At 34.7% G+C, this 27,988-nt stretch overlaps 1 protein-coding gene across 2 annotated transcripts in view; it reads left to right on the forward strand.

Moving 5' to 3' along the window:
- Window positions 1–26,869, forward strand: part of NEDD1 (NEDD1 gamma-tubulin ring complex targeting factor) — a 45,499-nt gene extending 18,630 nt beyond the window's left edge. The window contains exons 6-15 of one of the 2 annotated variants that reach the window (XM_059082494.2): window positions 6,308–6,537; window positions 8,196–8,397; window positions 8,759–8,954; window positions 12,715–12,843; window positions 15,186–15,233; window positions 16,148–16,350; window positions 17,219–17,372; window positions 18,294–18,450; window positions 24,349–24,415; window positions 24,895–26,869. In XM_059082494.2, coding sequence (XP_058938477.1) covers window positions 6,308–6,537; window positions 8,196–8,397; window positions 8,759–8,954; window positions 12,715–12,843; window positions 15,186–15,233; window positions 16,148–16,350; window positions 17,219–17,372; window positions 18,294–18,450; window positions 24,349–24,415; window positions 24,895–24,999 — 1,491 coding nt within the window. In that variant the 3' untranslated portion in view covers window positions 25,000–26,869. The remainder of the gene's footprint in view (window positions 1–6,307; window positions 6,538–8,195; window positions 8,398–8,758; window positions 8,955–12,714; window positions 12,844–15,185; window positions 15,234–16,147; window positions 16,351–17,218; window positions 17,373–18,293; window positions 18,451–24,348; window positions 24,416–24,894) is intronic. The other variant, XM_067009924.1, reaches the window with a different exon arrangement.
- Window positions 26,870–27,988: the final 1,119 nt, after the last annotated feature.

Raw genomic sequence — 27,988 nt, forward strand, 5'->3', positions numbered from 1 at the left:
TTATAATCACGAGTAACATGTTAATATTGTTTCCATAAGTGTATGTTTTCTGCTTTTGACTTTTTCTTTGAGATTACAAATTCTCTTTCAACATAACTCAGTAGTAGCAGGCTCACATTTTCTTTCCTTGAGGAGTTCAAGTGTTGTTACTCTATCATTTTTGGTCTCAAATGTCTGATGATAATTTAAGTATTTTTTTCTTAGAAGTCACTTGTTCCTTTTCCCTATTATGTCCAAAAGATTTTTTTTCCTTTAAAATTCAGTAATTTTACTAGACTATGTCTTGGTGTTGGTCATTCTGTACTGCTATTCATAGGTACATGGTATGCTCAATTAACATGTAGTTTCAAATCTTTTCTTCTTTCAGGAAGTTTTCTTGAATTATAGTTTTTAGTATTTGATTTTCTTTATCTTTGTTTTTTCCTTGTGAGATCTTCTTATCTTCAGTGGTTTACCACTGTCTCTCAAATCATTTTTAACTTTTTCCTTATTTTTGATTTTTTAAAAATCTTTCCTTTTGACCTGTCTTTACGGTATTATTTGTTGTATTGATTCATTCTGTATTCCTTTTACCTTTAATGAAGGCTACATAATGTAGCCTTCATTTTTAAAAGGATTAAAATTTCTAATTGTTTCCCAAGTTCTGACATCTCATTTCTGAGTTTTCTAATGCTGATTTATGTTGTTTTTTAAGGTCTTGTATCATTTTATTGTCTTTCTGCTCATCTGTTGAGAATGTCTTTCTTCTTGTTCTCTTTGTTCTCATAATAACTTTGTATGGGATTTATCTGTGAAGTCAGTTTCCCTGAACTCCTAGACAGAGATGGAGTTTAGAGGGTATCTTTTCTAACTTTTCTGAGGTTACTTGGCTTTGTGCTACTCCTGTACTTGTATGTGAATTTTCACTTTCCTTCAACTATATTGACTCCATCCCATTCAGTTTGTTTCCACTCTTAGTAGTGTCTTCTCAGTATGGTGCCCTGACCTGGGAAGGAGATGCCTTGGCTGGACAGTTTGGGGAGTTCATTGGAACTAAACTGCTCTAGCCCTTCAGACCTTTCTGCAAACCCCTTGCCCAGAACCACTAATGCATTGGATATTCCTGGTCCAGCCGATGTTGTCTATTGGCCACCATGCTTTCCTGTGAATACCTTTTGGCTTTTTGGGGCTTTTCCTGTTCTCAGATCTGTCTCAGTCCCTGTAATTTCCTTCTGCTTCCTCTTGCACAGATACTAATACTATGAAGGACTATGGCTGTTAAATGTTTGACTTACTAGTGTGTATTTTGGGGCTTATGGGGATACCTGATGGTCTAGTTTTGTTGTAAACGTTTTCATGGGGTTTTAGTTTTGCTATTTGGTTTGCTATCTATCTGTAAAACACACACACACGCACACACTCACATACTTCTACTCACTGTCTGTGCTGGGATTCCCCAAGACCAGGTTTGATGTTTCACTAGGAGGACTCACAGGACTCAACATGTAGTCATACACATGGCTATGATTTATTACAGTGAAAGGATACAAAGCAAAATCAGCAAAGGGAAAAAGTTGCGTTGGGTGAAGTCCCAAGGAAGCCAAGTATAAGCTTCCAAGAGTGTTATCTCAGTGGAGAGAATGTACTTAATTTCCCCAACATCAAATTGTGACAACATGTATGGAACATTGTCTACAGGGAAGCTTGTTAGAGACTCATTGGCCAGGGACTTTATTGGAGGTTGGTTACCTAGGCACCCTCTACCTGCATGTACTGAAACTCGAAGCTCTACTAAGGAAAGCAGGTGTTCAGCCATGGTTCAGCCGTAAACCATATCTTTTGCACAAACAGTTTAGGCACAGTGAGCCACTCTTATCAGCCACTCTCTTCAGCTAGGGTGGTGGGAACCCTCCAAAAATCCAAGTTCCAAGACTCCAGCCAAGGGCCAGTCTTGAAAGCAGGACTTTCTAAAGATAAGCAGTCTCAGGCCAGCTTGTGCACACATACACACACAAATGGGGGGAATTCAGGGAGATTAAAAAACTCTGCCACTATCATAACCTCTGTCTTCTCAGAGTCCTCCAGTTACAAGGACTTTAAGCAAGACAGAATTATGTTCAGATTTCCAGTTTTGAAGAGGTTATTGCTGCAGTAGTGTGAAGGATGGACAGCAAGCCATTGAGAATGGAAACGGGCAGTAGCTCAGGTGACAGATGATTGGTGCTTGAAATAAGACACTGGGAATGAAGAAGAGGGAGGAATGGAGTTGAACGAATACTGTATATTTACGAGTGTTTATATGTATGTATGTTTGTATATGTACATGCATATATATATATTGTCATATATGTATCAGAGACTGTAAAGCTATAAGAATGTGAACGTACATTCCTATCTCTGTGAAGGGGAGGCTTTTCTGAGCATAGGAACAACGTCATAAGTCATGGGAAAAGTTTGATGTATTTAAGTACATAAAAATCTAAAATCTGACAAAAAGCAAGATGATAAATATCAACGAAGTTGAAAAGAAAATGGGGAAAATATTTATGTCTATGAGAGCATTAATGTCCTTATTATATTAAGATCAATTGCAGATTAGTATTTTAAAAATCTTAATAGCCCAATAGAAAATAAGCAAAGTAGATTAATGGGCAGTTCACAAAAGAAGGAAGACAAATAAATGGTCGCTTAGCATTTTCAACAAAGAACCTTTAAAGCATGAACAACAATAAAATACAAATTCTTTTATAAAGTAGCAATTTTAAAAAATAATAGTAGTCAGGGTACTTGGAAATTGCAAATAACCTAAGTGTCCATCATTAGATTATTTAGACAAATTGATATACTCATACATTCATATATTATCCAGCTATTAAAATCATGTAGTAGAAGATATTTATAACACAGCTAACTTTATAATAATAAAGTATGGTCCCAAGTTTGCTGTTGATACTTTACTCAAACGCAAACATACATATACGCAGAAAAATACTTAAAGGATATCCTCCAAATTATTAACCAGTTTTTCTCTAGGTGGTAGGATTATGGATGGTTTTTCTTTTCCTTTTTGTGATGTTTTTAAAGAAACATTTCCAAATATTTATAGCAGGGGTCAGCAAATTATGACCTATAGGCTGGCTGTTATTTTTCCTAGAAATATCTTGAATATGGTACAAGATAGGGACTTAATAAATGCTGTTGATACTAAAATGAGTTAATACTTATTTTAAATATAATTTAGATTAATATTTCATTTATCCAGGATCATTAGATATTCTCTTGATATTCTAAATAGATGATGATTTAATAGATGTAGAAAGTTCAGAAATGAAGGTCTGTTATCAAAGAGATAGAGGTGAGTTATTGACAGAAACCAGTGTGGCTACTTAAGGGTCTTTTGAAAACTTATATGTAAAAGATGCTCAAATGTATGGTGCATGAATGAATGTGTGAGTCATGAACCTGTTAGAATAGTAGCAACACCTACCATGTACCTGGCTTTTTGCAGAAATGCTATTTAATCCTTAAAGTAATCTTGACAGGCAAACAAAAGTGTTTTCTATGTTGTGCATGAGAACACTGAGGCTTGGAGAGTTTAAGAAGTTTTTTACCCAAGTCATACAGAGTTTGGCTCTACTTGAATGCAGGTTTATCTAAGAGGAAGATTTATGGTTATCTTTAGTCTTGTTTTTCTTTTCTAAATGAGTTGCCATATAGGTCCACAGAATTTGAGGCAATATATGGAATTTAGGTTTTGACTTAAGAAATTCATTTTAAATTATTTATTAAGTTTTACAGTGGTCCCTCCTTATCTGTGGGATGTGCATTCCAAGACCCCCAGTGGATGCCTGAAACTGCAGTTAGTACCGAACCCTGTATATACTATGTGCTTTTCTACACATGCATACCTATAATAAAATTTAATTTATAAATTAGGCACAGTAAGAGATTAACAACAATAATAAAATAGAACAATTATAACAATATACTGTAATAAAAGTTTAGTGAATGTGGTCTCTCTTTCTCTCTCAAAATATCTTACTCTACAAATTTAACGCCATTTCCATCCTAACTAAGCATTTATCACACACTGTGGCTATAACTCACAGTTTGAGGTGCACAACAAAACTAGCACTAATTTCTTTATCCTTCCTCATAATTTCACGGATAGAAGATTCATTCTTACCATAGTTTTTTTTTCTTTTCTTATTATGATTAAGTTGAGAACTTTTACCTTTTCACTTAATGGAAGCACTTCACCCAGCTTCTCTTTGGCATATCTGAATTGCCAGTATCGTTAGTGTTGCACTTTGGGCCATTATTAAGTAAAATAAAGGTTACTTGAACATAAGCACTGCAATACCTTGACAGTTGATTTGACAGCTGAGATGCCTACTAAGTGACTAATGGGCAGGATACCCAGGACAAAGGGATGATTCACATCCTGGCAGGCTGGAGTGAGATTTCATCATGCTACTTAGTGCTCAATTTAATATTTTTGAATTGTTTATTGCTGGAATTTTCCATTTAGTATTTTTGGACTGTGGTTGACCATGGTACATACCTGAAACCATGGAAAGTGAAGTTGTGGACAAGGTAGGGACTACTGAATATAAAATGGTAAGCTCCTTGTTCCCTGCTGTATTCAAGCAGATTCTGGATGGTCTGTATTTTAAGGATGTTTTAGCAAACTACTACTGTGCCTAAGAGGTTGAACTTTATGAACTTTGAGAATCTAGAAGGTCTATGATTTTATGGTGGTGGTTTGTTTTTAATGTTCTGCTTGTACATTTTATCCAAATTTAGATTATGTGAAGGACTATAACTATATGAACTCTTAAAATGCTACAGAAATCTTTTACAAATTAATATTTTGCTTATGTTTAGGTAGGTTGATATATGACTCTGCAAACATTATAATTCACTAAGGTTCTCTATATCTTTTATATAGGCAAGGTCCATGTGGTTTATTTTTTCTTGAGTGTAGACCAGAGGAAAGATTTGTCTATTCAAATGGATATGCTTTTCCTCAACAAAAATGGAAAATCTAAACCAAAATTTTGTTTGTACTTTAGCCATATGAAACTGAGAAGCCAAATTTCATGGTTGACCATAGTAATTATCTTACCTTAGGCGTCGGGTTACAAATACTCATTTCCTTAGACAGAATTTGTGTTATGTTATTCCTAAATATTTTTTTGTTGTTGAGGGCTAAGCTAATACTTACTATTTTGAAACATCTTAGAAGTAGAATATGAGTTTTTTAATATATAAAAGCTAGTGGTTTTAAATCTCTGGAGTGTGATAGATTAGATAGAACAAATAAAAAGCCCTCAGGTTTGACTTTTGTTCTGTGGCAGTTTTATCTGGGACCTATATGTGTAGTTGATACCTGCCATCTAGAACGTGATTCATTGCTTGACTCCGGACTATAACTAAACTGTTTGAAGGTGTCTTATAGCTAGTTGCCCACTCTTGTGGATTCTACTTAATATTCATTTCTATACTTACATTGCTATTTCTGTGTGGGGAAAAAAATAGCTTAAATGTAAACTACTTAATTCTCAGCATGATAAATGATAATATCAGTCAAGTTTGAAAGCAACATTTTAGTAAAAGTAGATAAAATTCATCCAATTTTAATCTAAGACCTGTTTACTCAAACTGGATTTTTGTATATTCTTGTCCAGCAGAAGCTAGAAAGAATGTCTCCACTGCCTCTAGAGATGAGTGTTTTAGAGAAAGGCTAGCGTTGCCCTCAGGCCAAAGCTTTTGAAAGAATGGGTATATAGTCCATCCCTAGTCTAGGGTGTTGCCAATTGCCCCTTTGTGTTTTAGTTAATTTTTGATTGTGCTTCAAGTGTTGAATTGCCAGCACATCAGTTTCAAACATATCCAGATATCAAAAATATATATTGAAAACAAATGCACAATATTATTGCTTATTCTCTACCAGTGTTCCCTTATACTTACTCATGATTTGACTGTGACTGGGCCTTTTATTTAGGTGGAATGTTCTAATCCTGATGAATTAATGTAGTTTACCTCCATATATTGTATTTTTCTTCTGAAAAAGAGGTGACTGAGGTAACTCTACTACAACATAATAAAATCATGACAAATATTCAGTTACTAGAATTAAGATGTCTTAGGGTCATCTTATAGCCCACTAAATGATTTTATGGTTGTCATGATTGAAACCTGTTATGCGATAAACCAGAGAAGTTCTAAATCCCTTGTGAATAATGTGGTTGGCCATATTTATACTTTATATAAAATGTTCTTACGTATGCTTACAATTCTGTAAAATTTATTTTTATTTTCATAGTCTGTTCGGCACTTGAAGTATTCCTTGTTTAAGAAATCGCTACTGGGCAGTGTTTCGGATAATGGAATAGTAACTCTCTGGGATGTGAATAGTCAGAGTCCATACCATAACTTTGACAGTACACATAAAGCTCCAGGTTCAGGCATCTGTTTTTCTCCTGTCAATGAATTGCTATTTGTAACTATAGGCTTGGATAAAAGAATCATTCTCTATGACACTTCAAGTAAGAAGTAAGTATAACATGCTCATTTCTTAATTTAGTAACAAATAATTCTTTCATTAGCAGCCATATTTGTGATTTGTATAGACCTCTGATTAATGTTAGAAGATGTAAAGTTTGTGTATTTGTTATCTAATAAGGTAGAATTTTCTTTTTTTTTCCCATGCAGAAAAAGCTAGATGAGACATGGGTGTTCTTTAGAGTAGCGGTCACCAACCTTCTTGGCACCAGGGATCGGTTTCGTGGACAGGGTTGGGTGGGGTGGGGCTTGGGGGGATGGCTCAGGCCATAATACGAATGCAGAGCAGCAGAGAAGCTTTGCTCGCTTGCCCTCAGTCCGCTCACTTCCTACTGTGTGCAGCTCTGGCCGCGGACCCGAACCCGTCCGTGGCCCGGGGGTTGAGGACCCCTGCTTTAGACTACTTCTGGATGATGAATATTGAGGGGTAGCATGTTAATGATTTCACATCTTTATTTTAGCATGCATGCATATTGCTCTTTTTCAGAATACAACTAAATTTGTATATTTTTAAAGCAATATGATTAATTTGCTTTAAAATTAACTCATTATCTAGAGCAGGGTTTCTAAACTGTTGACATTTTGGGCTGGATAATTCTTGGTTGTGGGGAGCTGTCCTGAGCATTGTAGGATATTCAGCAGCATCCCTGGCCTCTACTTACTAGGTGTCAGTAGTACTCCCCAAATTAAAAGTAGTAAAATTACCCCCAGTTGAGAACCACTGATACAGAGCTAAAGGGTACATAATTCTCTAAGTATCTAGGTCTGTTATGCCTTCTTGTTCTTCTTACAGTTATAAGTGTGCTTGGTTAGCTTAAAAACAAACAAAAAACCCCTGCAAGACTGCAAGAGGTGTATTCAAGACACCTAACAATATCTAACGATCATGTGAAAGGAAGTGGCATTATTATAATATTACTGCTAGGGGAGGACGTACTGTGAGCCCCCTTTTAAAGTTTACTGTTACTTATTTTAGTCTCCTTTTTTTTTTTTTTTTTTTTATTCTTTTCTTTTTGAACTAATTTACTGAGAACCCTAACAGTAAACCATTCCTCTCGTATACCCGACACTCCAGCAAGGAGTTCAGCTTCAGCAGATCAGTATCCATACTTCTTTATTAGCTTCTGGGAGGATTAAGCCTCATGAATCCTGTTAGCTTTTGGGTCAAGAGATGCATAACCAAGAGCAAAGTAGCAGCTGCTTCCTTGTCAAAGGTCATAATCCTCTTGAGGCCTAAGCAGGTCACTAAATGGAAAGGGGATACTTAGAGCCTCCTTAACCCTGAGGCTATAGAGCCCTTATTTATGGAGTAACATGCAGGAATTCTATCACGTTCACTGCCAAAATAATAATTACTCAAAGAAATGGGTCCTGTTTCTAGAAGATATAGAATGTATTGTATCTATTGGAAGCGAATAGAAAAATAGGATGGAGTGCTTAGCAGTTCCTTTACATGCCATTGCAGTAGAAATGTCTCCAGGTCTAATTCTACATTTCTGCTTTAAACAAACATTTGAGATGGGCATTCCGAGTAACTTTGCCAAAATCTAAATAACTTTGGTTTTGGTTTACAGTTATTTATATGTCGTACTATAAGCTTAAGTGTATACATTCACATATCTACATATACTTTGCTCTCCTTTCCAAAGGCTAGTGAAAACTTTAGTGGCTGACGCTCCTCTAACTGCAGTAGATTTCATGCCTGATGGAGCCACTTTAGCTATTGGATCTTCCCGTGGGAAAATATATCAATATGATTTAAGGATGTTAAAATCACCAGTTAAAACCATCAGTGCACATAAGACATCTGTGCAATGTATAGCATTTCAGTACTCCACTGTCCTTTCTAAGGTAAGATATTTTCTTTCTTTTCAGCATTTTTGATTTTACTAAATAAATCTAGTTCAGAATTTAGAAATCAGTGTAGTTTTGCTTCATAATAATTTTTATATCAAAGCATTGTAAATAATTTTAGTACAAATCCATTTGATACTTAGTTTTAAAACTTTTTTTGCACTGTTCACATTTCTCTCTCTTCAAAAATATTAAAAGGCTTTTATGGTTCAGAGGGAAACTCTCAACATCCACCAGCAAGCTTAAGATTTCTAAGGGAAAAACAATATTTTTTAAACTAATAGGGAATTTATAAAATATTAATGTTTCATATGGAGCATTAGAAACCTGAGCTTTTAAATATTCCCTTCCATTTCAGTCAGGTTTAAATAAAGGCTGTTCAAATAAGCCCACAGCTATGAACAAACATACTGTTAATGTGAGCACTGCTAGTGGAGGAGTCCAGAATTCTGGAGTTGTCAGAGAAGCAGCTACCACTTCCATTGCCACAGGTCTGCCACAGCCCACGACAGCAGTTGTGGGGAAAGGAACAGTTGCTGTTCAAGACAAAGCAGGTAAATGTTGTTTATATATAGTATTTGGAGTTCCCATCCTGTCTCCTCCCCAAATGGATATCATTATCACTTTCTTTAAGAACCTAGAACTTAAATTCACTTGAGTATTTAGGTAAAATTATTAGTAGATAGTGAAAATTGAAAAAGTGAAAAATTTAACTTTAGCTATAAATTTTTAAAAGGTTAATGAAAGGTACTTCACTTACTCTGTTCAGCTGAACTTCTGTTGTAAGATATTTTAAAAACAGCATAATGCCCTCTCAGAAGTACCGCTACAGACTAGATGACTTTTCATTGTGCCTTTAGATTAATCAGTAGAGAATATGAAACTTTGATGCTTTCATTATGATTTGATCTCTTAGTTAAAAAAAAAAAAGCTATTAATGGCCCCTATATTTCATTTTTCAGACTGGAAAGTAAGTCAGGTGATGAAATGAATATATTTAAGTGCTGAATAGTACCTGGCACATATTAAGCCGTAAATTGGTCATTCGTTAAATAAAAATAAATGAAAATATTGAAATTTTTAAGTAATTTCTTCTACTCTGATAATCATATTGATGAAACAGTTCTTAAAGAAGAGTTCATTTAGACTTTGTGAAGGTATAATATGGTGATAAGCTTCCCCGTACTTATTGTAGAAGATATTCTTTTCCTACAATAAAGATCATAATTCCCTAAATTCCTGAAAACCTTTTTGTTTTTATTTTAAGAAGTTATGCTATACTGTCAACTTTCAACATATTTTTAAAAGTCTGCATGATATACCAGTATGTCTCTAAAGTATTCTTACCAGAAATGAATGTACTCATGTCTTTTTGAATTTTCAGGACAAGTACTTAAATTGAACACAAATATTTGTTGGTGCTTTTTCAATATGAGTTTACTATTTCCAAGTAATTTGTTAGTCTTGGTAGTGTAGAATTTTTTAAAAAAATATAAGTATATTCACTATAAATTATCTTTGAATATCTATATCATCCTTACATAAAAATCATTATATATTATATAGAAAAATAATGAGGTCCTTATTTAAGAACTCCTAGAAACTAATACTATTGCTATCTGTTTAAAAGAAGATGTTTGCCAAGATGTTGAATTAACTATGTTATGAAAATTGGTGTTTAAAAAATTATTATTAATTTTATTCATAATTTTCAAAAATTAAAATAAAGATTCTCTCATTTATTGTAAACTTTCTGAAGTCTCAGTGTCTTTCATTTAGTTTTTAATAAGGAAGTTTATGTGTAACAATGGCAGCATTAATTAGATATGGAAGACTTGGGTCTGCAGGGCCACCAATTAATGATAATTCTTGGCTGATTAGCAAAGTTTCTGGCAAAATGAATGCTTACTGTGCACCCACAAAGAGTTAGAAATTTCTGTTTATTGATTTTATTTTGAAATAATTGCAAACTTACAGAAAAGTTTCAATAATAATACAAAGAACTCTTGAGTTCTAGGATATCCTTTAGCAGATTCACCATTTTATAAATTTTACCACATTTGCTGCATCATTTTCTCTCTCTCAACTCACACACACGTACATTTTTCCCCCTCTGAAACACTGAGAGTATGTTAGGCTTCAGTCTCAGATCCATCACCTTCCTACCTGGATGATTTTAGGCAGTTTTCTTTTTTATATATATATTTTTTATTGGGGTATAGTTGTTTTACAATGTTGTGTTAGTTTCTGCTATACAGCAAAGTGGAGTTCCCTGTGCTATACAGCAGGTTCTTAATAGTAGGCAGTTTTCTTAACCATGCTTTTTTCTCATTTTTCTCTTCCATAGATAATATTTAACATTTGGGGTTATTGTGAAAATCTGAGAAAATATGTTAAAAGGGCCTAGCACATGTAGGCACTCAATAAATTATAGTGTTGCTAATATTGTCATTATGATCATCATTATTGCTATTACTTTAAGCATGGTGTAAAATAAATTTAAAATTTGAAATAAGATCATATGGCTTCTACTGAAGGTGTCCTAATTTAGTTATTGAAAAGAACCTCTTCAGGGACTTCCCTGGTGGTGCAGTGGTTAAGAATCCGCCTGCCAATGCAGGGGACCTGGGTTCCATCCCTGGTCCGGGAAGATCCCACATGTTGTGAAGCAACTAAGCTGGTGTGCCACAGCTACTGAGTCTGTGCTCTAGAGCCTGCGAGCCACAACTACTGAGCCTGCATGCCACAACTACTGAAGCCTGTGCGCATAGAGCCCATGCTCCGCAACAAGAGAAGCCACCGCAATGAGCAGCCTGCGCACCGCAATGAAGAGTAGCCCCTGCTCGCCACAACTAGAGAAAGCCCGTGCGCAGCAATGAAGACCCAACGCAGCCAAAAATAAATATATTTTAAAAAAAGAACCTCTGTCTGCAGACTTGTTGCTAGTGCTCATTTTCAGTAGGAAACAGCCATTTAAGAGAAAAATAATGTTTTAGCACTATTTTCAAAGGATACCAAGCTTCTATTTCATAAAGTTCCAGAGGCTAGAGTTATGCATTCAAACATGTTGAGGACCTAGAAAAAGGAGAGAAATTTCTTCTTTATAACCGATTACACTCTTGGTATAAACACCCTTCAATGACAGTGATGTACAAATGTTTGGTCATAACTTTCTGTGAGGTTGTTAGGTTTATTTCATTAGCCAGGCTTGGACATTTTTGAATATTTTGAACAAAGCTAATCTTTGTTTTTATCTCAGGCTTTTCAGTTTTCATTTGGGACCAAGATGGCAAATAAAACAGTTTTAAAAATGTAAGACAGTAATATGCTACCGATTCAAATGCCAAGATTTCATCAGAGTTCTTGAATCTCTAGAACTCAGTCCTTGACCCAAAAATGAGCAAGAAGTTACTGAGCCTGCAGAGTTCCTATTATAATGTCCTTGCCCTAAAGTCATGCAATATATACTGAGAGAAGAAGTAAATTGCTGCATGCCTCTTTATTGTTGTCTACTGTACTATTCTTTATGAGTTTGGTATTCTGGTTTCCTTCCTCTCAGTAAACTATCCCAAGGTTAGTGAAGTCATTTAAGGTCAGTAACGCTGAGAGCGGTGTTAGGTTCCCACTGTTAGTGAAGAAAAAAATAAAAAGGAGAAAAAAGGGATTCACTCACTGCAAGCTGGGGAAAGGAACTAACGTTGCTTGAATACTGCTATATGTTAGGCATTGTACTATATGCCTTAGAGACTTTTTAAAAATCACTGGTAGATGATCCTGACAGTGAGTCAGTCACTAACAAAAATAAGTTGTGTAAGAAAAGTACATGAATTACTTTCAAAAGTTCTGTCAAAGTAGATTTAAAAAGTGGTGTTATATGAGTAAATAAGTTATTTGCTTTTGAGGAGCCCTTCGTTCCATGAAAACGCTGCTTAACTGAGCTATTGTTATATTCTGCTTTCTTTTCCTGATGCCCACAGTTGTAATGTTACCAATGATATAGGTAAGGCATTCATTTTTTTTTTTTTTTTTTTGCGGTACGCGGGCCTCTCACTGTTGTGGCCTCTCCCATTGCGGAGCACAGGCTCCGGACGCACAGGCTCAGCGGCCATGGCTCACGGGCCCAGCCGCTCCGCGGCATGTGGGATCTTCCCGGACCGGGGCACGAACCCGTGTCCCCTGCATCGGCAGGCGGATTCTCAACCACTGCGCCACCAGGGAAGCCCTAAGGCATTCATTTTTAGAACCTAGCTCGTCATGATAAATTTATTATGAGAAATAATAAAAATGTTTATTTTTATATCCAATTTCTGTAAGGTCTGCCTCGAAGCATAAACACAGATATTTTATCTAAGGAAACAGAGAGTGGGAAAACCCAGGATTTCTCCAGCTTTGATGATACTGGAAAAAGTAGTTTAGGTGACATGTTCTCACCTATCAGAGATGGTAAGTCTGTTCAGATCAGAGGATCATGTCCTTTTGCTCTGCTGGTCATGACATTTTTATTCTGGTTAAAAGATGTGGATAATAGCTTCAGTCTCACTCTGTTCATGACAGTTGCTAATTTTCTCAATCCCTGAGGTGGTATCTTTCCCTTTCCAAAATATATGCTAGTAATTTTCACAAGGGAACCAAGCAAATAGCTCTCAAGTTAGCATTTTAATTTCCACAGAAGTTTCTTAAAGGAAGTTCTGCCTCCATAGGCAATCTTTTACTTGTATCTACTTCTAAATAAATCTTCCCCAAATCTTGGATATTTTGATAGGCAAAAAATATCTTCCTAACATAAAAAAATTTGTTTGTTTCTTTGATTATTAGTATTTAACTGGTATTAAATGTTTTCACGGAGAAATATGGCTGGGGGTTAGATTGCCTCATCTTTTACACTATGTATGAAAGTACCATACACAAACACACATACACACACACCCCATTGCTAGTGGACGTTGCCATTAAAAAGAAAAAAGCCAAAAAAACAAAAAAAAAAACCCTTGCCAGTTTGTTAAATGGAAACATTATATATCATTGTTGTTCACTCTATATGAACTAGGCACATTGTTTGGCTGTGCTTTTTTGGTACAAATGTTCATACTGTTTTCTTTACTGGGACAGTCTCACTACTAATAGCAGTATTATTAACAGTATGGGTAAATTTCTAAAAAACGATTTGGCAGACTTAAATATTCATTCTTTTTGTCCTGTTAATTCCATTTCTATAAATTTACCTCAGAAAATATTCAGAGAAGCCCACAGAGATTTGTGTGTTTACTGTTTATTTATAGTATTGAAAAACAGGAGTGAATCTAAATGTCATCAGTAGCAGGGTGTTTAAATTATTACATCCACTCATGATCTTATAAAATTTAATTTTTTACTTTAAAATTGTCTGGTTTCAAAATTTTCTTCAACTAATTTCATAAGCAGAAAGAATAAATATATATGTAGTGGTACAGAATTATTGAGTGTCTTCCGCCTTAGCCCAGCTTGAAAATGACTCCTTAAATTGCCCGGTCAAATTGCTATATTCCACCTAATAAAAGAGGAAGGATTTCTTTCTTTCAGGATGAAGATAGGTCATACTACCTAGTTGAGGGGTAAAGGGAGGAGAGATGTGGGCAGAGGAGGTAAAAGTGGCTTGGGCTGGAGTTGAGAAAGGTTTTGGAGGTTAGTACCCAATTGCAGAGCTTTGTTTATGAGAACCGCTGGAGTAATTTTTTAATTGAAAGGGCTTTTTGAAAGTGTTTGAGTTATAAATGAAATCCTTTTAAATGGTTTTTGAAAGTAATAAAGGATATAAATTCCTTTTTAATTGCTTTTGCTGTTTAAAAAGATATGATTAGAATTTGAGCCATAGGCCCTTCGTTTATTAGAGTTTGATATTATTGATAAGAAAAAAACATGGATACTAAATATAGTACTGTTTTTCACTGTCAAGAGATTTGTGTTTTACTCTCAAAGATTCAACACTACTTAGGTAAAAGTCTTAATCTGTTTGTGCTTCAATTTCTTCATCTTTTAAATAAGAGTACCTCTGCTTTTTTTAGGAAAAAATGAGAAACTTATATAAAAGTGTCTGTGTTGTGTGATTACTAGGTATAATACACACACGCAGATAGATGAATGGATGGAGAGATGGATAATAGTCCTACTAATATGATAATCAATTTTTTTGCCATTTGAATTTCTGGTGAATTTTTTAATGACCTTTACCCATTTTTCCATTAATCTGTTAAAATGGAGTTAAGCAATTTTTGGTTGTTATTTGGTAAATGAATAATATTACAGTATTGAAATATTCTTAAACATTCTACCATTGAAAAAATTTTAATGAAACCTTATATTTTTAATAACATTGTGTTGCTTACAAAATATTTTTACATTATTTCAATTGACCCTCAAAACAGTCTTGTGAGATGGTCAGGGCATTGTCCCCATTATGTAGGTACAGAAACTGAAGCATAATTATATTAAAGTCTTGTCCAAGGTCACAGAGCTATTCAGTGGTATAAGTAGAACTGGATTACAGGTCTCTGGAGCCTACTCCAGTGCTTTTTCTAGTATACCTTGCTGTCTCATTAAATGACTCTATACATAGAATTATCTTTGCTGCTATGCATGAAGCTAAAAGAATGAAAAGGGAAGTTTATATGAATACTAGCTTTACCTTTACTCAGATTTTTCTTCTTAAAACTATTGGTCTCTGAACACTGGGGAACGAATAGGAAGCCTAAATTGCTATGGCTTCTTTTTCACTATTTTTTAAATTTTATTTTCTAATTTTATTATAGATGCTGTGGTTAACAAAGGAAGTGATGAGTCCGTAGGCAAAGGAGATGGTAAGAACTGTTGAGAAGTATTTTTATCAAAGTTAAAAGTGATTTTGTGTTATCTACTGCTGTGTAACAAACAAATTACCCCAATATTTTGAAGCTTAAAAGAACACTTATCATCTCATAATTGTGGGTGAATAATCCAAGCATGGCTTAGTTGGGTACCTTTGGCTTCAGATGTCTCATGATGTTTTAATTAGGGTGTCAGCAGGGATGCAGTCATCTCAAGGCTTGACTGGGCAAGGATCTGCTTCCAAACTCATTCATGTGGCTGTTGGCCGAAGATATCAGTTCCTGCCTATGTGGGCCTCTCCACAGGGCAGCTGACAACACAGCTCAGGGCTGGTGTAAGAAAGTGAGAGGGCACTCAAGATGGAAGCCACAGTGTGTTCGTAACTTAATCTTGGAAGTGAGATCTGCCACGTTTGCTATATACTCTTTGTTAGAAGCAAGTTCCTAGGTCCAACCCACATTCCAAGGGAGGTGATTACACGAGGCGGTGGATCCTTGGCAGAAGGCAGGCATCATGAGGAACCATCTTAGAGGCTACCTACCAAGATATACCACAGACACATACCAAATCAACAATTTTGTCAAAAACTTTTATTTACTAAAACATTCATTGTATTTTGCAGTTTTCAATGTATCTTGACATATCTCTTTTAAGCCTCACCACTCAGGGAGGTGGATATCATCATTCACATTTACAGATCACTTAATAGTCACAGAGAGTTTTGTGACCTTTACCCAAAAACTCAAATGAAATAAGGGGTAGAGCTGATAAGTGAACCTGTCTTCTGAATCGAAATCCCGTGTCTTTCTGCTGTATTAACATGTGTATTGTGTTAAGTGCTTTTCTTAAATATCCAAGATTGGGGAACATCCCATATAAGTGCTAGTTTTTTTCTCCTCTTTTTCAGGCCTTGACTTTCTACCACAGTTGAACTCAGTGTTTCCTCCAAGAAAAAATCCAGTAGCTTCAAGCACTTCAGTGTTGCATTCTAGTCCTCTTAATGTCTTTATGGGGTCTCCAGGGAAAGAAGAAAATGAAAATCATGATCTGACAGCTGAATCTAAGAAAATGTATCTGGGAAAACAGGAACCTAAAGACTCCTTCAAGCAGGTATCTGCCTATAAATGATATTGAACTCACTGTGTGTGTTTAGCACTAGCAAGTATAATGCATCTCATCACTAGAAAGCAGGCAGCTGCCACTGGATATGTCCTGATTATTGACAGTGCTGTGCACTTACTAGGTAGAGAATATTCTTAAATCTTGATGTCACATGTTAAAGACTGAAATATACTTTTGAAATCTGTCTTTGGATATGTTGGAGGTAACAGCAGGTGTAATCTTACACTGTTTGTTTCCTAAGACAAGATACTTGTTTTAACGGTCTGTGTAAGAATATTTTATACCTGACTTCTTTTAGAATGTATTTCCATTGTAGCACAAAGCACCAAGTTGGTGGTAAAGTCTTTTACCCTAAGTCTTAGAGCAAATTGATGGTGCTGAGAAGGTAATTCATCATTATTACCTTCTGTTGTAATCTAATGGAGTCTTTAGTGCAGTATGTCTGTTTATTTTCATATTTATTTTTTAGAATGATATTGAGAAGATATCATTTAAGAAGTACAAAAAAGTCTTTTGACTTATTTTTGAAATATTTCTGACCAGTTATCACATGAGAATTTGGGGATTTATTTATTTAGTTTTGGACTGTGATTGCCATTTTAAATGATATTCAACTGCAGATTCTTAGTAAATGAGCCTTTGCTTTTCATGTTATCATTGAAATTGTTTTTGATTAGTAAAGTTGATTTATTTTGCCACTGGCCCTAGCAAGATTTTTTTCTCCTTCAAGATACCTTTCTTTTCTTCCTTTTTCTGACCGTACTTACTGGAAAAAAGAGAAAAGTAGATACAAATTATATGGATAATATGGATAAAACCAGAATTTATATATTAATTGTTTATTTTAAATGTGAAGTTTGCAAAGTTGATCTCCGGTGCTGAAACTGGAAATCTAAATACCTCTCCATCATCCAACCAAACAAGAAGTCCTGAGAAATTTGAAAAGCCAGAAAAAGAAATTGAAGCCCAGTTTATATATGAACCTCCAGTCAATGGATCCTCAACTCCAAGTAAGCACATAAAACTTCCTGATGTTTGAGTGCTAAGTTGAAAACTACCAGTATTTAACTTGAAAAGGATAAGTTAAGAGAGTGATCATAGACGAAAAAGTTCAAGGAATTTAAAATTTATGACACTTCTCTAGTGTGTGACTCTCTTACTAGAAGATGATAAAATGGGTATGAAAGGTTAAATTCAGCCACATTGATTTGGTACTCTTTGGGTGTGAATTTCATTTTCAATCCATTATGTGTCTTGATCTACTATGGTACAGATAGGAATATAGGACCCTTTGAAAGTGGGTCATTAAGTACCTGAAATTGTCTTTTTTTTCCATATTAAAGTTCTATCTATAGAGTTCATGGCAGAGACCCTAAAAACTCCATCACATTTAAAGCGATATTAGGTTCAGTGATGAGTTACCTATACAAAAAACTCTTTGTATAGTAGTAGCTCTTTTATATAGATACCTGTATTTTAAGATTTCTGTGGATATATTGCATTAGCTTAAACTCTAGGGCCTTGCCTGTAGAACTACTTTACTCCTCTGTTCCTTCTGTTTGTTTCTAATAGTCTTGGTTTATCTAGTTTGTGGTGTGGCTTGTCACATTCATCTTTTGTAAGAGAAAATGATTCAGAGATTCTTCAAGATTAATTCCTCTGTCATATGTTATTACATTAGACAGTTGGCAGTTTAGATAGGTAGGTAGGTAGATAGATAGATAAATAGAAAGATAGATAAATGACTTACAGAAATAATGTCATTGAAAGTTTCTAAGATTTATATTCCAGACAGTGAATTTTTCTGAATGTCACAAGATCACTGTTTCTTACCAGTTTTTCAAGTTTTCTCTTGCCAGATCATATTTAGAAGTGTTTGATGTCTCTTAGTCCAAGTTGACTATTAATATTTTGTCCATTTTAAATTTTAGATCCAAAGATAGCATCTTCTGTCACTGCTGGAGTTGCCAGTTCACTGTCAGAAAAAATAGCTGATACCATTGGAAATAATCGGCCAAATGCACCATTGACATCTGTTCAAATCCGTTTTATTCAGAACATGATACAGGAAACATTGGATGACTTTAGGTAATTGAGAAATTATCTAGACCTTGACTAGCTTTTTTTATTAGGTGTAAAACTGTAACTATGAGTAATGTTTGTGGTTACTACTTTTGCCTAGGTTCTGGGGTCCATAAAGCCATAGAAAATATGAGTTTTGTTGATCTTGAAGTGCTGAGTTTATTTTATATCAGCTAGGAAAAGGCACATTTCCCTATGGCAGTTATTAGATAACTTGGCAGGATGGTATAGCAGGCTGGCTGCCATTGTGGATCTTTTTCATCATCAAACTATGGACAGATTCTGGTAAGCTCAAATGGGATTCTTACAGTATTTATAGATCACCTGTTAAGTATGCTATGTGCAGTAATATAGTAGAGAAAGATATTTTTTAAAGGAATTCTGAATATTTTCAAATAGAATGTGTCAGAATGTAATACTTAATTTTAAAAAGTTCTTGCCTAGATCTGTCCTTGTCTTCTCATTCTTTGAATTTTGAACATTGTAAGAATGTTCAAGAATGCTGGTTCCTTTTACCTGTCATCTCAATATATTTTGAAAGCTATTTTCAGTTATTAGAATCTTTTGCATTTTTTTTCCCTTTCTGACCTTCAGTTACTTAGTACTCTTGCTCAGATTTGGAATACCATGAGCAAGAATGTTGGAGAAGATGTGCAGTTTTTCTTGGTGCATGTTTCTTTTTAATGTTAAAAATGTTTTGAAAAAAATGTTAACAAATATGTATGTACTGATACTAAGGATACAAAAATGGATGATCTGCCCACAAAAGCGTTATAGTTTAATTAGGGTAGGTATATAGTGTGTGCTGCTATGATGTGTGTTTCTTTGATGTGAATTAACTCATTTGTAAATAGGGCAGTAATGACAACATGATAAGGAAATTTTGGTGGTTCATGTAACAGCCACCAAAACAAAGTACATGAACACAGGTAAAGGCAGCAAATCAAATCACCTATCCATGTCCATCTCTTCCTATTCCCTTCCTCTTAATTTGGCTTGGCTATGAGCTCTCTGTTAGGAAGTTCTTATTTTGTGATTTTTCCCCATCTTTGGGCATTTTATCCTTGCCTCCATGCTTGACAGCCCCAATCCTTTCTTCTATCTTCTTTCCCCTTTTATCAAATGACCCTCACTTTTTTTAAGGTAAAAATCTTTGATTATTCAATATTTAAACTATGCTAGTATTTTTATTAGGATTTAATTGGCTTTGTTAGTTCTCAGGTTACAAAGAATATATAGGTTTTGAGTGGTCTGCCCAAGTCCTTTCTCCTTAAATCCTGTTATTTTCTTTCTTTCTTTTTTTTTCTTTTTTTTTTTTTTCTTTTTCAGTGTTATTATGATAAGAATACTTACCATGAGATCTACCCTCTTGGATTTTCAAGTGTGCAGTATGCAGTATTGTTAACTATAGACACAGTATTGTACAGCAGCCCTCTTGAACTTACTCACTTTGTGTAATTGAAATTTTATACTCGTTGATTAGCAACTCCCTGTTTTTTCCCTTCTCCCCAGCCCCTGACACCCACAATTCTGTTCTTTGCTTCCATGAGTTTGACTGTTTTAGATATCTCATATAAATGGGATCATGCAGTATTTGTTCTTCTGTGTCTGGCTTATTTCACTTAGCATTATGCCCTCTAGGTTCATCTACGTCACATGTCAAGATTTCTTTCTTTTTTAAGGCTGAATAATACTCTATGTACATACCACATTTAAAAAAATCTGGTCCTATTATTTTTCCATACACAGTTTTTAAAAAGATGAGCTATTTCAGGAATGCATATAGGGCAAAATAGCAGAATTGTCTGGTTACAGCTATAATATAATGTGAATAAAGCAATGTTGAAAACACAGAAAGGGAGCAGTTCTTCTGGGGCAAATTTAGAAAGAGATCATGCCTTGTGTGCCTGTACCTGGGGATTGAGGGTGGGTAGGGGCCTCTCTCTGCTCTTCTGCCCCTCTGTCAACCATAGGCAGCCTCTGCTTAGAGGACCCAGAATGGCTCAGAGGATTTCTGCAAATTCACCTGCTCTGACTTCAGCCTCCAGTAGGTGTTGCCAGCTGTACCTTACAACGGAGGGACAGAGTGGGCTATTGAGAGGCTCTCTGCTAGCCATTCTCCCTCAGCTCTGGAGGCTGACTTCTCTGTGAGGGCCTGGAGTGCTTCAGAGGGGTTACTCTCAGTTCTCCTCCCCTGCCCTAAGTCTTCACCAGGCTCTGTGCATCTGTGCCCTAGGGGCTGTCCCTCTCAGCCCTCCTGCTCTGCCCCTAATTTTTACGTGAGAACTCAGTGAAGGCCTGTGGCAAAAAGTTGTTGAGGGAATGGAGACTTTATTTTCGACTGGAACTCCTTGGGATTCTGAACTGTCTTGACAGCCTTCACTTGGCCTTTAAAAAATCTATAAACATTTCAGCTAGTTCTCTTTACCCTATCAGTGGCAGCTTTCCTCCCCTGCTGCTCTGTCTAGGATGAAAACAACTGTGGGTCTTTCTTCTTCTGGAGGGACTCACCATTTTCTGGGATTTAGTTCATTTAGATTTCTTTGCACTCTCAGAGTTGAATTTATTTAAAATGTATGATTTTGTAGGTTATCTGGCTTGTTCTCATTATTAGGGCTGGGGAGCTAACATCCTAAGCAGAAATCTCTGGGTTTATTTCTGTTGTCTTTCAAGAAGATTTAAGTTTCTTCTGGCAAGCAGATCACTTCCTGGGTTTTAGGTTTTCTTAGGGCTATTTTATTTCTGGTTTGCCTTTATTCCTAGGGTTTAGTCTGTGCCCTCTTAAGATGTGAGCTGAATGTCGGGAGTATTCACCAGGCCTTTTTATCTTGGTGGGTCCCGAACTTTAACCTCCAATTCTTCATCACAGGACTCTCAAAATCCTTTTCTCTTCTTTAGCTGCCACTTTATGTTTGTTTTCCTGCCATCTAACTCAGTACAGGCATTGCTTAGGAGTCAAAGATGTCTTGAGGGGAAATTGCACAGTTTCAGGTTTACTTTCTACAGGTACCCCCTTTCCAGAATCTTGGACCTTGCAGCCCTGGCTGCCTTGGGAGTTCTGAATTCTAATACTCCCCAACCAAGTGAGACTGTCTCAAACTCCAGGCCACTGCTTTCATCTCAGCCTCTTTTCCTCATCATGTGGAATCAGCACATCCCCCAGAGGGAAAAGCAGAGGTAAATGTGGAGGTTACCTAGTAGACTCGCCTTCTTTACAAGACCATGGTCCCTCCAATCCTGGCTACTTTAGTGGTTCTACAATGCCTTCACTTTTTGTTTTTGTTGTTTGTTTGTGTTTGTTTTTTTAATACAGCTCTTGTCATAACTAAAAACAGAAGAGAAAAAAATTTTTTTAAATATATTTTAGTTGCAACAGAAGAAATAGGTACTTAGGAATGAATCTAACCAAAGATGGTAAAGATCTGTGTGGAAAAACATTAAAAAAATTTATTAGAAAGCATGAACACTTAAATGGGAAGATATTATGAAGCTGTCAGTTCTTCTAACTTGGTCTATAGATTGAATGCAATTCCAATCAAATCCCAACTGGGTTTTTTGGAGGAAGATGATAATTCCAAGATGTATATGAAAGAAGGAAGATAGAGGAATAACCAAGACACTGGAGAAGAATAAGTTTGAAGGGGACTAGTTTGTCAGATAGATAGGCTATCATTAAAATAGTGTATCATTAGCACAGGGTGGACAAATTGCCAAAAGGGATCAAATAGGCCCCCCCCCAAAAAAAGCCTATGTATATATGGAAATGTGATATATGACAGAGGAAATGTGTATATCCCTGTTGCATGCTATTTAAAAAATCAGTTCCATACAGGGTAAAAGTTTAAATGTAAATGGAAACATTTTAGGCATTGTAAGATAATTTATATCAATATATGACTTCAGGGTTTGGGAAGTTACTTAAAAATAAGAGGGTACACTACCTATAAAAATAGATTGATAGGGCTTCCCTGGTGGCACAGTGGTTGAGAGTCCACCTGCTGATGCAGGGGACACGGGTTTGTGCCCCGGTCTGGGAACATTCCACATGCCACGGAGCGGCTGGGCCCGTGAGCCATGGCCACTGAGCCTGTGCATCCGGAGCCTGTGCTCCACAACGGGCGAGGCCACAACAGTGAGAGGCCCACGTACCGAAAAAAAAAATTGATAAATTTGCATTAATATTAGGTTAGTAAATTTGAGAATATTAATAGGAATTGTTCATCCCAGGACACTATTAATAAAATGAAAAGACAGAAGGTATCTGCAGTACTCATATAACCACTAAAGGATCAGATTATATAAAGAACTCTTTATAATATAATTATTTTTAAAAAGACATTCAGTAGAAAAATAGTTTAAAGACACAGACAAGCATTTCACAGAAGAGGAATGGTATATGAACATAAGGAAAGATGCTCAGCCCTACAAATTAATTGGACAACTGAAAATGCAGTGGGATACCATTTCACACCCAGTAGATGGGAAAATATTGTAAAAAGCTTGGTAACACCAAGTCTTGGTGTGGATGTAAAGCTAGAGGAGCTCTGTTATACTGATGATGAATGTGTCCATTGACACCACCACTTTGGAAAATAATTTCTGTTATTTTGTAAGTCTGAACAGTGTACCTCTGGATCATACCTATAACTCAACATATCTACTCTTGGATATATCATCTACAGAAATTGGCACATGTGGGTTGGGAGACATATACATGATTGTTTATAACAACATTGTAATAATAAACACTTGAAAACAATTCAAATTGACAGGAGAATGTACACACTAGTATAAATCAGTGAATTACAGATATATAGAACATGAGACTTGAAAACATGATACTGGATTATTTTTTAAATGTCCACTACTCAAGCCTACATAGGATATGGTACCCTTTTTGTAATGCTCAAAAGCAAGCACAACGAAAATATACTGACTACAGATTCTGTGTTATACATATGTGTGTGTATATATATATATATATATATATATATATATATATATATTTTTTTTTTTTTTTTAAACATTTCTTTGCTCAAACAAAATTCAGCAGCGTAGTGACTTCTTTCTTAGGCTTCTCCCAAGAGGTAAATGTTGGAGTCAGAGAGGAGCAGACAGGAAGCTTCTATGATTTTGGTAATGTTCTAGCCCATAAGTTGTGTGGCAGGTGGCTGAATGTTCCTTTTATGGTTATACTTCATAACTTTTATGTCTTTTTCTTTGGCTGCACCGTGCCTGACCAGAGATTGAACCCGGGCCACGGCAGTGAAAGTGCTGAGTCCTAGCCACTGGGCTGCTGGGGGAATTCCCACTTTTACGGCTTTTGTAGGCATGAATTAATTGCATTTTATTGAGTAACCTCTGTTACAACCACCCAAATAAGGCTCTTTTCATTCTGCTGGAAGGTTTTTTTTTTTTTTTTTTTTTTTTGATAGCTTAAACATTGATAACAGTTAAAACATTATAACCTAGAGCATTATCTGTATTTCATTGTAATATAAACCTGTGTCTTTCCTTAATGATAATTTCTGTACTAAGGAATGTAGTGTAATGAGAGTTCTGGAGGTAGACAGCCTGGGGTTATATCCTACTCCACCATTTACTAGTTGTGTGACATTGGATAAGTTATAACTACTCTGTGACTCAGTTACTTCATTGGTAAAATGGAGGTAATAATTGTACCTAGTTGTGAAGATTAAATGAGTTCTTAACATCTGAAGTACAAGAAGCAGCAGTGCCTAGCACATAGTAAATAAATACTAGGTGCAATGGTATTTTTACTATTGTAATAATAATTATTAACACTCAGTAACATGAAACAATAAGAGTTTAGCCATTTTCTTGAATGATATAGAGCTGGTAAAACTGTCATAATTCTAATAAATATTTTACATTCTTCCCTAGAGAAGCATGCCATAGGGATATTGTGAATTTGCAAGTGGAGATGATTAAACAGTTTCATATGCAATTGGTATGTATTGACATATTTTATTGTAAGTGAGCATAGCTGTGGATCTAAAAAGTCCATAAAGGGATGATGTATTTTTACTTAGTTATCTCTAATTGCTAAGAAATAAACAGGGAGTTTTAGAAATTTAATAAGTAAAATAGATTTTAACTAGTCACCCTTCTTTGTAACCTATGATAGTTACAAAGATATGATGTGAGAGTATGATAAAAAAGTATGATAGCTACTTTTTCACAGCTTTTTGCAGTAAGTAAGCAAAAACCTTCAGAAATGTGCAAATATTAGCTTTCCAAATATATAAATGTCACCAGTGCTCTTTCATTTATATTAACAAAGTAGTAAGGGTGGTTAAGTTAAAAAAAAATCATTCAGTTAGTTAATCGAACATGAGAAAAATGATAGCTGAAAATATGTAAAACAGCTTGCCAAATAAATGTGAAATGCCAGTAATTTTAAAAGCGTTTTTTTTCCCCCTTTTCTAGAATGAAATGCACTCTTTGTTGGAAAGATACTCAGTGAATGAAGGTTTAGTGGCAGAAATTGAAAGACTACGAGAAGAAAACAAAAGACTACGGGCACACTTTTGAAATTTCATTGAATAATGTTTTGTAATTTGGGAAGCTTCTGGCAACACAGAGCTACATGGAATCAGTATTGTTTTCATGGCGTCTGGGAAAATTTTTTTCGAGTAAAAGGGTGATGGGATTTTATACCAACCACTATTTCATCTTTTCTGTCAAAAATATTTATATTTTTATATTAAAAACTGTACACTGTGTCATCTGCCTAAGAGGAAAGCCAACAGAATCTTTATTTTCTGAAAGCTTTAGCTATACACTAAGTGCCCTTTTTCATAAGAAAAGAAAATTGTGCAGAAAAAAATAGATGATGTATGTTTTTTAATAACCTCTTTTAACAAGATAATATTTTTGGTTGACAGTTGCCTTCCAAATTTTTTTGGATGTTTGATTATTAAAGAGTTTGAGATACCTTCTATTTTTATGGAGAAAGTAATTTTAATTGGTGTTTTGGGTTTCTAAGCAATTGACTAATAAAACACAAGGTTGATTAGTAATTATTTTGTTAACTTGATGAAGTCAAGTATGACTATTATTTATTACTTGTACATTTGATAAGAAAATTTTCAGAATTTCGAATTGCACAGATTACATTATATCTATTGCATTTACGTTACTGTATTATACTTCTAACAAATCTCTACTTCTGGTTGGTATTTTTTAGCTAATTTCACTTTATGAAAACTTTTAAGGGTTTATAAGACTCAGCCAGAACTGCATATCTGCTGATTGTCTCATGAATTAATAACATACAAAATTATACTATAAAGTTTCAATCAATATAATTCAACTTATAAACAGTGAAAATTTCATATTACATACTAAGTATTACAGTATTAGTGCCATTTTTTTTCTCCCAAATGAGGTGTGGTTTATTTTATTTTGTGGTTTATATCATTAACTTTCTCTAATTCTTTGTGTGTTGTGTATAATATTTTTATACTATTGACCTTACTATAAAATAAATAAAATTTTTAAAAAAACAGGAAGGTTAATTGTCAAAAGAATTTACATCTCTTTGATAATATGTAGATGTGTACATCTGCCTGCTCTGATCTACATTTTTAGTGATATAAGATGAGGAGGGCTACTGGCTTGTTTACCTTCTTATAGTCTTTTGTCCCAAAGATTTAAACTATGTATCTTGTATATAGCACTCCTGCCCAATTTTGACTTCCGAGATGAGATGAAAGTATTTACTAAAATAACTCTATTTAAAAAAAAAAAGAAATCTAGCTAGCTTACTAACTTTTTTCCCCTAAGTGATGAGAGATTTTAAGGATATATTAAATAAGTGGAAACATACTAATAATTACTTCAAGAAATAAAAGCAAATTACTTTGTCCTAGTGCAGCTCAGAGAATACATTTGTATTAAAGCATAAAGGAGTGCTTATGTAATCTTTTTTCCTGACAGGTTATAAAAGCATTATGGCTTGTAACAGGTTTTCTTATATATCGTTATCAAACAGATTTAGAAGACATAAAAGTGTGTTTTGCTACATGCTGTATTTAAACCTGTTAATATTTTCCTATTGCCTTTTTCTATAAATGCACATAATGTGTATTAAAAGAGGTTGGATAAATAAAATAATTTTAGTAACTTTATGCAAAAAGATGAAACTTTTTTTTTGTCATGGAATTTAAAAGCTAAATAAGCACAAAAAATTTTAAATGGTAAAAATGGGAAACCTGAAATTGAATTTTGGCCTCTGGCCAAGATAGCATAATAGAGATTGGATATATACAACTGAATTTTAAAAAGACAAAATATTTGAAATAATTTTCAAATACAGAATTTTTGAAAATAAAAAACTCAACTTAGATTCTGTACCTAGTGAGAATACCTTTTGAAAATGAAATAAAACTTTTTCAAACCTACAAAGGCTGAAAGAATTTATCACAAGAAGACTTTTGCCCTACAGGAAACGTTAAAGGTACTGGACAGAAATCTTCTATGCAAAGGAATAAAGAGCAACAAAAATGGTAAATATGTGTACAAATGTAAGACTTTTTTTCTTATTTTAAATTTTCATTAAAGGCTAATAGACAATTTAAAGCAAAAATAATAATGTATTGTGTGGTTAACATATGTAAAGTGAAATGTCTGAGAAGAGTATCATCAAGGGTGAGAGGAGGGAAATGAAAGTATACTACTCTAAGATTCTTATACTAACTGAAGCAGAATAATACTACCTGAAAGTAGAATGTTATAAGCTAAGAATGTATACTGTAAACCCCAAAGCAACCACAAAAGAAAAAGTTATAACTAGTAACCAACAAAGATGATAAAATATAACCATAGAAAATAATCCAAAAGAAGGAAGGAAAAGAAGAAAGGGGAACAAAGAATAAATGAGACAAATAGAAAATAAACAGTAAAATAGTAGATTTAAACAGCAGTATCAATAATTGCATTAAGTTGTCAGTTACCCTTATTATGAGATTGAATCTTTTTTATCCAACTGTATACTGAATCCATGAAATCCACTCTAAATATAAAGATACAAATAGTTTAAACATAAAAAGATGAAATTAAAAAATTAGAATGTATATTGAACTGAATGCAAATGAAAACAAATTATAATTTGTGGGAATCAGCTAAAGCAGTAGTTACCGGGAAATTTATATCATTAAATACCTGTATTAGAAAAGGAAAGGACTCAATAACTTCAGCTTCCACCTTAAGCTAGAAAAATAATAGCAAGTAAAACCCAAAAGGAGCAAATGAAAAGAAAAAAAGAGAAGAACTCAGTGCAATAGAAAACAAAATCAATTGAGAAAATCAGTAAAATTAAAAGCTACTTCTTTGAGATCAATAAAATTGATAAGCCTTTAGCTAGACTGATGAGAAACATAAAAACCCCCTTAAATTACCAATATCAGGAATGAAAGAAGTGACATCACTACAGATTCTGCAGATATTTCTGACAAGGAAAATGCCAAACCTAAATGGCTACACTGGTGAATTCTTTAAAATATTTAAAGAAGAAAATATC

Source organism: Kogia breviceps, chromosome 12, assembly GCF_026419965.1.
Source record: "Kogia breviceps isolate mKogBre1 chromosome 12, mKogBre1 haplotype 1, whole genome shotgun sequence".
In the NCBI taxonomy this organism is placed as follows: domain Eukaryota; kingdom Metazoa; phylum Chordata; class Mammalia; order Artiodactyla; family Physeteridae; genus Kogia; species Kogia breviceps.